The sequence below is a fragment of the Sinocyclocheilus anshuiensis genome, unplaced genomic scaffold, assembly GCF_001515605.1.
Source record: "Sinocyclocheilus anshuiensis isolate Anshui unplaced genomic scaffold, SAMN03320099.WGS_v1.1 scaffold319, whole genome shotgun sequence".
Taxonomy (NCBI): domain Eukaryota; kingdom Metazoa; phylum Chordata; class Actinopteri; order Cypriniformes; family Cyprinidae; genus Sinocyclocheilus; species Sinocyclocheilus anshuiensis.
In genome coordinates, this window is record NW_015552566.1 from 1,195,854 (window position 1) to 1,207,244 (window position 11,391).

General features: G+C 40.2%; 1 protein-coding gene across 1 annotated transcript in view; it reads left to right on the plus strand.

Annotated features, from left to right (window-relative positions):
- Positions 1–11,121, plus strand: part of taok1a (TAO kinase 1a) — a 21,935-nt gene extending 10,814 nt beyond the window's left edge. Inside the window, exons 2-20 of the mRNA XM_016455618.1 lie at positions 682–926; positions 1,024–1,095; positions 1,797–1,898; positions 2,018–2,063; positions 2,225–2,321; positions 2,941–3,054; positions 3,301–3,392; positions 3,476–3,569; positions 3,645–3,726; positions 4,489–4,656; positions 4,832–5,038; positions 5,840–5,971; positions 6,116–6,352; positions 6,473–6,601; positions 6,687–6,890; positions 7,013–7,252; positions 7,995–8,207; positions 8,289–8,471; positions 8,852–11,121. Of these exons, the coding sequence (XP_016311104.1) occupies positions 795–926; positions 1,024–1,095; positions 1,797–1,898; positions 2,018–2,063; positions 2,225–2,321; positions 2,941–3,054; positions 3,301–3,392; positions 3,476–3,569; positions 3,645–3,726; positions 4,489–4,656; positions 4,832–5,038; positions 5,840–5,971; positions 6,116–6,352; positions 6,473–6,601; positions 6,687–6,890; positions 7,013–7,252; positions 7,995–8,207; positions 8,289–8,471; positions 8,852–9,370 (3,063 nt within the window). The 5' untranslated portion in view covers positions 682–794 and the 3' untranslated portion in view covers positions 9,371–11,121. The remainder of the gene's footprint in view (positions 1–681; positions 927–1,023; positions 1,096–1,796; positions 1,899–2,017; positions 2,064–2,224; positions 2,322–2,940; positions 3,055–3,300; positions 3,393–3,475; positions 3,570–3,644; positions 3,727–4,488; positions 4,657–4,831; positions 5,039–5,839; positions 5,972–6,115; positions 6,353–6,472; positions 6,602–6,686; positions 6,891–7,012; positions 7,253–7,994; positions 8,208–8,288; positions 8,472–8,851) is intronic.
- The last annotated feature ends 270 nt before the right edge of the window (positions 11,122–11,391 follow it).

Here is an 11,391-nt window from a genome sequence, read left to right on the forward strand (position 1 = left end):
TGATATAATATTGTATGATAATGTATAAGATATGTAAAAATGTCTTGTGGAGACTTGTGAATCAGAATTGTGAATCAGAACTGTTTAATCCGTTTTTTTAATTGATTCATTGAGACAAGACACTGAAAGTGAAAATGAATGACTTGGTCAGCTGTGTTGGGGATGGCTTGACATATTCAGTGGACAGAATGATTTTAAATAGAGCAGCAGGCTGGATGAGGAAGCAGAGGGCTGTGGAGTCATTCTGGAGTTTGACTCTCTCTCTGTGTTTGTAAGAATGGGAGAGCCATTGGTGTTATGACTGCAGCTCCTGGTTGTCTCTTGCACACTTCCTCTCTCCCTCTCTCTGAGGCTCACAAGAGGAACTCACTGACCACATCTGCTGTAATGCACAAACGCAACACATCAGCCTGGGGTATTTTGCTGCAAACAGCAGTTTGAGCATGTAGTTTCTCATAGAGTTGAGAACTTTTATGATTCCTCCTTATTAAGTCATGGCACAGAAGTGTTGATGTATTCATATACAATGGAGTCAAAATGTCTCGAGTCCCCATTGAAAGAAAACTTGGTATTCAAAATCTACTTTAAAAATAAAAAAGGAAGTAACAGAATTTTCACCAAATATTTTCTGATTTAATCCCAATTTTTTTCTAATGCAATGATACACTCTCTCTCTGTCAGGTTTTGGTCCATATGAGGCCGCTGTCTTGCAGATGAGCCATCAGTGGGGGCTGTCGTGTCGCAGACCCAGATAGTGACTGGTGGCTGCGGCCCAGGCCCCGCCCCCTCCCAGCATGCCCAACGCTGCTCGCACGGGGAGTCTGAAGGACCCCGAGATCGCAGATCTCTTTTTTAAAGAAGACCCCGAAAAACTCTTCTCAGACCTAAGAGAGATCGGTCATGGCAGCTTTGGCGCTGTATACTTTGTGAGTATTTTTGCATCTCCCAACAAAATGGCTTTTAAACACTGAAGTCATAATCATTCTTCTACTAAATGAATGAATTTATCTATTTTTTTTAAAGGCACGGGATGTGCGGACCTTGGAGGTGGTGGCCATCAAGAAAATGTCATATAGTGGAAAACAGTCTAATGAGGTGAAAATAAACACTAATTTTCTCATGTTGTTCTTTCTTTTTAAGTTAAGAGAGATTACACAGGATTGTGTCTCCCTCCAAACTGTAACCTATGCATGTATTCCATGATTCATTATTTAATCAGAGCTCTGATGCATAGTGTCTTTTTCTGTTCACCAATAAATATGTTAAAGTTTTAAGGCCAGATCTATTAAACAGGGCAGATTTGATCTCATTAAAGCACTGATGGGAGTGTGAAGTTCTGTGGGTGATCTACTGACAATGCGCAAATTATAGAACACCAGCACATTTCCATAATGACCAATGCAGTCTACCACGAGCAGCACAAATTAGCATAAGCTCGCAAACAAGCAAAGCCGATAATAATCAGGTGTGAATAATCTACTAACAACATGGGTGCAAAATGGGTTAAGACATAAGACATACTTATTTGGGTGTTAAATAATGGCACAAATACCAGCAAATTGTCTACTGCAAACCTTAGTAAATCACCTTGCACACTCCTCCCATAAATTTTGTGTCTGAAAAGCAAACTCATACAAATGCATATGCAATATAAAAGAACAATTCTTATAAACAGGAATGAAAGAAAAGGCTCTGTTGACTGTTTATCTGAAAGTGCATTGCATAGTTATACATTTCATATGCATTGGTTCATTGTATAACTGTTTGCTTTCTGTTCTTATCATTTTTTTTTCCAGAAATGGCAGGATATAATAAAGGAGGTGAAATTCCTTCAGAGGATAAAGCACCCAAACAGCATAGAGTATAAAGGATGCTACCTGCGAGAGCACACAGCATGGGTAAGAAACCCAACCCAGCTAGCAGCTATCAGATCACATCTTTTTTTATATGAACAGTCTGATATATTTGTTTTCTATATGCATGGACTATTTGCTGATATGTGTCTCTGTCTCTCTAGCTGGTTATGGAGTACTGTCTGGGGTCTGCCTCAGATCTCCTCGAGGGTAAGCTTGGATGTTTTGATGCTTGCTTAATGTGTCGATTCCCACAAAGATATGTTGATTCCATATATGGCCTCAAGTTACAAACAAAGGAGCATTTATTTATAGAAGTATTTGTTTATCTTCAGAGAGACCTCTACAAACCAATTTTTTTTTACCCACAGTACACAAAAAACCTTTACAAGAGATGGAAATAGCAGCGATTACTCATGGTGCTTTGCAGGGGTTGGCGTACCTTCACTCCCACAACATGATTCACAGGTGAGTTCTCATGTTAGCGCTTGAGTTAGTTAAGCCCAAAGTATACTTCGTTTTTATATGCGTACGCTAGAGTATGCGTATAGTCGAACGCGTAGCCTTTCAAAGTATACTCTTTGTATACTCCATTTGATGTTGTGCGCTATTTTGTTGTTGTTCTGTCTCTTTAGTTTCGTTTTCTACTGTGAAACAGCGGCCCGGGACAGTGTTGCCACCTTGTGGAACAACTGATTACTGCAAAACAAATTCAATGCGCATGTGCGACCTGCGCGTACAAAGTAAAAAGTGAAGTATACTTTGGGCTTAAGAGTTTCTTAGTACCAAACCTGATTTAAAATATATATATATATATTACATCATATTTAATGTAGAAAACTTCAAATTCGCTCAAAAATTTCTATTATCTATTTACAAAACTGTTAATTTGTAAAAGGATAATACCAGTGCAATCAATTTATCACTGAAATGGCAAGTATTTGCAGGTTAATATGCCTTGTCAATATTTAAGTCTGTAGCTATACATAATGTCTCAAACCTGTGAATGTTGACATTATTAGCTATATAAAGCAGGGCAGAGTGTGGTTCAGTTTTGTAAGTTTACCCTTTCCTGGCTGTTTGACAGGGATATCAAGGCTGGGAACATCCTGCTCACAGAGCCTGGACAGGTGAAGCTGGCAGATTTCGGTTCTGCTTCAATTGCCTCTCCTGCTAATTCATTTGTGGGGACTCCTTATTGGTGAGTTACCCATTTATCTTCAAGACTTTCAGTGGTTATAAACTTCAAAGGCCTTATCAGACTATATAAATTAATTGTTCATAGGGAAGTCTGCAGTTAATCAGGTTTTAAAGGCCTTAAAAGGTCTGTTAGATTCTGTCTAGGCCTTCCAACTACTAAAATTTATTATTGATAGTTTATGGTTGTATTACATAACACTGGAGTCTTCTGTTTTTCTTAAAACGTTTGCGGTTTCCTCTATCTCAGGATGGCCCCAGAGGTGATCCTGGCCATGGATGAGGGTCAGTATGATGGAAAGGTTGACATCTGGTCTCTAGGAATAACCTGTATTGAATTAGGTGAGATGAAATAGGATTCATAAAGACTTCATTTTTTGCTCAGGTACCCAGTCTGTTTTTCTGATAGTCTTCTTGCCCTTCAGCTGAAAGAAAACCACCACTCTTCAACATGAATGCAATGAGTGCCTTATACCACATCGCGCAGAATGAGAATCCAACCCTGCAGTCCAGTGAATGGTGAGTGATGGCTTTTCATTAACCTTTCTCAACTCAAAGCTGTATTGTTTGAAATCTCGCTCTTTCTTTTCCCAGGACGGACTACTTCAGAAACTTTGTGGACTCCTGCTTACAGAAGTTGCCCCACGATAGACCCAACTCTGAAGAACTGCTGAAAGTAAGTTAAAGAAAGTTCACTGTTCAAACAGAAGGATGGAGTTCAGTGAGTTCTCTTTTGTAGATTCTATTGCAATGCTTAGGGACACTGTAAGAATTCATTTATTTTAATGTGATCTTTTCTATCGTCACCACACTTTGATGCCTTTAGCTGTTATTCTGAAAGCTCTGGCTTTCTCATGTTTTCTCGCATCTGTGACACAAGGGAGTTTGTAATGCAAAGCCTAACAACAAAAAGTTTATTTGTTGACCTGTTTGAGGTAGTAGTTCGGATTAATATGAAAAAGATAAAAACATATTAATATAACAATAATAAAACAACAAAATGTAATGTTTTCTTCTTTAAAAAAGTGCAACTTTTGTTTTTTTTACTTTTATTGTTTTTAGTTTGTTGTAAATACCTGAAATTACTTCTTATGATAAATGTTGGAAACAGCTGTGCTGCTTAATATTTTTGTGGAAACCATGATACGTTTTAGGATTCTTTGACAAACAGAAAGTTCAAACGAACAGTCAGAACAGTTACTGTCACTTTTGGTCAGTTTAATTCATCTTTGCTGAATAAAATTGTTAATTTCTTAAAAAAAAAAAATGTAACGGTACTTAACCCATACTTTTGAATGGCAGTTGAGCTCTGTAATATGTGAATCTACTGGTTCAGTTGAAGCTGATAATATTTTAAAGTAAAAATTCTCACTCAGTGTCTTTTGAAGCATCTGATCCTTTTATCTTGATCATCATAACCTCCTCTTTCTGTGTGCAGCATGCGTTTGTCCAGCGCGAGCGGCCGGATTCGGTGCTTATTGATCTGATCCAGCGCACCAAAGATGCTGTGAGAGAGCTGGACAACCTGCAGTACCGCAAAATGAAAAAGATCCTCTTCCAGGAGGCCCACAATGGCCCTGCAGCAGAGGTCCCAGACGATGAGGAGGTCAGTTATTGTAATAGCATATCTCGACCTCCTTCGACCCTTGGTACACTGCCAAATGTGTTTTCCTGCCAAGGGAGGAAGTTGTGTTTTGTCCTAGTTTCTAGAAATGCACGGCCTCAACACATACAGGATATTTTTACTGAAAGTATGTTTCCATTAATTTAATGTGTTGTAGGAGGTGGAGCACAGTGTTGGCCGCACAGGTACAGTGAACAGTGTGGGCAGTAACCAGTCCATCCCTAGCATGTCCATCAGCGTGAGCTCACAGAGCAGCTCAGTTAACAGCCTGCCTGATGCCGCAGACGATAACAAGAGCGAGGTGGACCTGATGGAGAAAGACCAAACCATCATACCCAACAGCTCCATGCTTCACATCAAACCGGTTTGTGCACGTCCACAAAGTATTTACATTACATTTATTCTCTAAAAAGTGACTTGCTTTGTATTATATGCAAAGGGTATATAATCCTTTCACATCATTATTTAAATACTTTTTCACACTGGTCTATAATTGTGATAGCATGTATTGCAGATTTACCCACCACTAAATCTCATGCAAAAATGAAGCAAACTGTGGTTGTTTGCTTTACATGTCAATCAGACAGTCTCCTCCTGGCTTTAATTAACAGCCTTAATCATGGACCAGACCTTCTGCAGTTTAGTCAAAGGCTACAAGACACTACAAATTGATAGTTAAGGCAAAGTTTAAGTAGTCAAAGTTGAGTACTAATGTGCTTGAAATATTAATAAAGCCCATCTAGCTGTATTTTTAAGAGGTGAGATCTTTGTAACTGCTCATTGACTGTCTTTGAAATCCAAAGCACACTGAACATATCATACATGCTTGTTCTGTTTTTAGGGTTAGTTCACCCCAAAATTAAAATTCTATCATTAATTACTCACCCTCATGTCGTTCCAAACCCGTAAGACCGTTCATATTCAGAACACAAATGAAGATATTTTTGATGGAATCGAGAGCTCTCTGACCCTCCCATAGACAGCAAAGCAACTGTAATGTTTCCAGGTCCAGAAATGTAGTAAGGACATCGGTAAAATAGTCCATGTGACATCAGTGGCTCAACTTCAATTTTGCGAAGCTACGAGAATATACTAACCTTTTAATATGCTTCATGTGTCTATTATGTATACTTAAATTATACTAATATGCTTAATTTGTCTGAAGGAGGAAGAGAGCTACCAGGAAGAAACCGAGGCTCAGAAACAGCCCACAGAGCCTCAGTCTCCCCCAGCACAGACACCACGGCGTCAATACCGGAATCGAGAGCACTTTGCCACCATTCGGACAGCCTCCCTGGTGAGAGCCAGATTACCACCCAAGAACAGATTCAGGGAGTCTGTTTGCTCTCGGATCACTTCAAGTTTAATAGTTCACTGTTTTCTACAACACTTGAGGGATAAAAGCTGGTTTCTTGACAGATCTGGTCTTTGTGTGTCATAGGTGACGCGTCAGATTCAAGAACACGAGCAGGACTCTGAGGTGCGTGAGCAGATGTCTGGCTACAAACGAATGCGCAGGCAGCACCAGAAACACCTTCTGGCCCTCGAGAACAAGCTGAAGGGCGAGATGGACGAGCACAGACTCAAGCTAGACAAAGAACTGGAGAACCAGAGGAACAGCTTTGCTGCCGAGATGGACAAACTCATCAAGAAGCACCAATGCACCATGGAGAAAGATGTACTGTAACATTATTATACAAAACCAAATCATAAACATCATTAATTGTTAATGTGTAAGGTCAAAAAGATGTTAAAAAGTCAGAATCGTCTGTTTATGATGCATCATTCTGCTTTCCAGGCCAAGACTTTTGCCAACGATGAAAAGAAGTTCCTGCAGCACATTCAGAGCCAGCAGAAGAAGGAGCTCAACAGCTTCCTGGAGTCTCAGAAACGCGAGTACAAACTGCGCAAGGAACAGCTCAAAGAGGTCAGGAAGCCAATCTGGACAGCTTCACTCTTATCCTCATTATATTCCATTGCACATTCCCATTTATTGCACTTTTTCATTGCAGGAGCTGAATGAGAACCAGTCCACACCAAAGAAGGAGAAGCAGGAGTGGCTGTCCAAGCAGAAGGAGAAATTCCAGCACTTCCAGGCAGAGGAGGAGGCCAACCTACTTCGCCGGCAGCGGCAGTATTTGGAGCTTGAGTGCCGCAGGTTCAAACGGCGAATTCTCATTGCACGTCACAACGTGGAGCAGGATCTAATGAGAGAGGTTAGCAGACGGCGAGCTTGCATGTACACAAACTCACAAATCCAAATTTAGTTTCCATTTTTGGCTTTAAACTGTGCCAGAAATAAGTGACATTAATTAGTCTGACATTTGTCTGTTCTCAGGAGCTGAATAAGCGTCAGACGCAGAAGGATCTAGAGCACGCCATGCTGCTCCGACACCATGAGTCTATGCAGGAGCTGGAGTTCAGACACCTGAGCAACATCCAGAAGATGCGTGCAGAGCAGATACGCCTGCAGCACCAGACAGAGCTCACCAACCAGCTGGAGTACAACAAGCGCAGGGAGAGGGAGCTCAGACGCAAACACGTCATGGAGGTCCGACAGCAGCCCAAGAGCCTCAAGGTAATGTCACTCGAGTTTTCCAGACAAGATTGTAGGTTGCAATTCCTTGAAAAGAGGCTTAGCTATAGCATGGTGGTTGCAGAACTGGGCTGGCAACCAAATTGTTGTTCAATTACAGTGTTAGCCAAATTACTGTTTAAAATTTAAAATAAGGTTTAGGATTAGTTAGGGCATGAAAAAATTTGACTCAGCTGATTTCTTATAGGGATGGGTCATAGTGGTCAACTAATCAATGAGGTCAACTAGTTTAGAATTTTTTTCCCATTTATTGTTTGTATTTATGACTAGTCAACTAACTAGTTGTCCAACAATTGACTAGTTCATTAGTGAGGTTGACTAGTTTTAGAATTTCTTTTATTATTATTTGTGTATTTATGACTGATTAGCTAGCAATCCAACAAATGACTAATTAGTGAGGTAGACTATTTTTAGATGGTTTTTTTTCTTAATTATTATTTGTACTTATAACAAGTCAACTATTTTTCCAACAATAGCTAGTTGATTAATGAGGATCGCTGCATTCAATTTAATTATTTTGCACTCATTCCAGCTGTTTTTGAACACATAAACGTGTCCCATTTGAATGCTCCTTAAGGAAAGTGTCTAAAATCTGAAACCAGCCCATCACTTTCTTTTGAATGACCAACTAATTGAGTTTGAACATATGTAGTTTTGCACATCCCTAATTACTTCATTTTTCCTAACTTGTTTAGTTTACTGGTGTTTATTTTATCTCTGACAGTCCAAAGAGCTACAGATCAAGAAACAGTTCCAGGATGCATGTAAGACCCAGACCCGGCAGTACAAAGCCCTGCGAAACCAGCTGCTGGAGAGCATACCAAAACCCGAACACAAGACCATGCTGAAGAGACTGAAGGAAGAGCAAACCAGGAAACTAGCAATCCTCGCCGAACAGTATGACCACACCATCAACAACATGCTCTCCACACAGGCTGTGAGTACCAGACTGAGAACAATACGCTAAAACTGTTTCACCATCAATCCCTGATCAACTAATATAGATGATCTCTCTCAGTTGCGTCTAGACGAGGCACAGGAGGCAGAGTGTCAGGTGCTGCGGATGCAGCTGCAGCAGGAGTTGGAGTTGTTGAATGCATATCAGAGTAAGATCAAGATGCAGACGGATGCTCAGCAGGAGCGAGAGAGGAAGGAGCTGGAGCAGAGAGTGTCCCTCCGGAGAGCCTTACTGGAGACTAAGGTCCTACAGAGTCATTTAAACACACAATCGCTTTCAGCTTTTTTTTTTTTTTTTTTTTTTTTTAAATGTATAAATTACTTAAACTTAATAGTCAAAAAGCTATGTTCCTTTATGCTCTTGTAAAATGTGTCAAATTTAGTATTGTCATATTTGGTCATGTAGCTGAGTAAGATAAAAAAAAGAATAAAAATAAAATCGAATATAAAATAAATAGAAGTTGCCTAAATAAAAGATCATTTTTTTCTATTTATGCAATACCATTCATATTTAATCATGTCTTAAGTGCCCAAATGCTTTTTGGGGCCACTGTACATTAAACTTTTTTTTAAAACTGTATTAATAATTAAACTTGACTAACTATCCTCTGTTGTGTCCCACAGATCGAAGAGGAGATGTTGACCTTGCAGAACGAGCGCACAGAGCGGATCCGTAGCCTGCTGGAGCGCCAGGCCCGAGAAATCGAGGCCTTCGACTCAGAGAGCATGCGCTTGGGCTTTAGCAACATGGTGTTGGCTAACATCTCTCCTGAGGGCCTCAGCCACAGCTTTCCAGGGGCCCCGGCCAGTTGGATCCCCCATCAGCATCACTCAGATGGCTCTCAGGGGACACAGTGGGGCAGCAGCACTGGTTCAGGGGCCGGCCACCACTACCACTCCAGTCAGGGAGGAGCACAGGCCCAGCAGGGCTGGGGCCAAGCCATCCCAGGAGGTGGGCTTCCTCCGTGGGGCCACTCCCCCTCGGGCCCCCTAGGGGCCATGCCAAAAAGCAGCGTGGGGATGCGGAACAGCCCTCAGGCACTTAGGAGGACCACCTCAGCGGGGCGCACTGAGCAGGGCATGAGTAGGAGCACCAGCATCACATCTCAGATATCCAATGGTTCGCACCTGTCTTACACATAGACACCAGTGCGTTTGTGCCAACCCTGCACACACAAACACACACAGGGTAGGGGAACGCACTGGCCCACACTAAAGACTGGCACAGAGAGCAGAGCCAACTGCACTTGTCTACCCATCTCCCTCTATCCCCCTTTTCTTTTCCTTCGCTTTCTCATTTCACTTTCCTACATGCAGACGTGCATGTAAACGATAGCAGATATTGCTCAGGTCAAAAGAAATTCTAACTTTGTGTGAAGCTTGTTTGACAGCCATGCAGAGCTAAAGTCAAAAACACTAGTCTGATTTAAAGCTCACTTGATGAGATTCATTTAATGCTAAATATTACAGAGAAAGATATATATATATATGTGTGTGTGTGTGTGTGTGTGTGTGTGTATAAAATAGATGTTTATTCATTTAGCTTTAGTCCACTTAACGTGTGGATTCATAAACCAAAAGGATGTTAAAAGGAGATGTTGGCCATAATTCTTAAGCATAATGATTACATAAGTATACAATCTAAGCTGTCAGCCTGCTGTCATGCTCTTAGGAAAAATAATTTGGGTTTTAATAAAATAAAGAAATGGATTATGTGTGTGCAGTATATGGATTAGGAAGAGAGCTGGCCAATCTGTTGATTTTAAGTGAGTGTTTTAGTTGTCAGATTTTTAAGTTGGACGATTCATTTGCAGAGAAGATTTAGGAGTTTGCCTACATCAAGTACTGTGCTGAAATTAATGTGAAGAAAAATACACATTTCAAGAGGTTCAGAACTTGATCTTACAGACTTTTGTTACTTGTTTAGTGTTTTAAGATTTTAAACATTGCAGGCAAGCACAAATATGTTCATATCTCCAGCATACTACTTTTTATTTAGTCTGTACTTGCATTAAGCAACCTAATTATGGCCAGACAACCTGTCTTCAGTCTTCTTAGCCTTTTGATACACCCTTCATTTTATTAGGTCAGCCAGCTTTCATCTGGATCAGGGGTCCAGACACATTTAGATGTGGTGCTTTCTTGATTATTCGTTGTATGTGATGTTTTAGGTGTGCAATGCCAGCTTAAATATATATGATATATGTTCAGTGCCTTGAATGTGTTAATAGTTTAATTACTCAGTAGAGACATGCCAAGATTAATGTTTTCATGTAGCTAAAAAAAAACACTCCCAAATTTAGAGTTTAATCATGTTCCCCAAGCTAATGAAGGGACAGTATTGATCCATTTAAGAAGTGTGGATATATTTGGTTGTACACCTAAATATGAGCTTATATTATCCCACTATGTAATGCTAAACTCTTATGTTAATAAACTTTTGAGGTGCCTTTGAATAGCTGCCAAGCAGAAGCACTTTATGTAGTGTGTTGTGTTTTGAGGAATATTTTTTACACGCGTTCTCAACTATGGAAATGACTAATGCAGCCGTAAACTGTAGTGTGTGATGGCAGATGTCCAGTATGTTTACTGTTACTTTTTTAAAAGAATTCTGTGGTCATTTTAAGGAAGTGCTAGATATGAATTTGTCAGTGGTTTTAGTGCAGTACTGTCATGATTTGTCAAATTAAATGAATGCAGAAACTGTTTGAATGTACTCTGTCCTCCATCAGGTTTGTGTCATGTCTTTGACACTCTGGGAATGTAAGGAACGGTAGGAGCATGAAATGACTTCCTTTTTTTTCTGTAGGTCATGACAGCAGGCTTTGTTATGTGACACTTAACTGGCTCTTTTGGAGCAGGCAAACACTCTTGATTTGGTCTCATGATCTCCACACTAAATAGCAAATCGTGTGTTTACCGTTTCATGCTCATTCACTACCAGTCAAATGTTTGGACACATCTACTGCTTATTTTTTATTACTATTTTCCATATTGTAAATAATAGTATATTCAGTATTAGGGCTGTCCAAAAAAAATCTGAATTTCGAATATTCGTCGAATTAAAAAAAAAATTTTTGCATTCGAATTTAAGGTCTGCGTCAGCCGTCAGGCAGCCTTATCAGTGGCGCACGATGCGATGACGATGTATGTGTCATTGATTG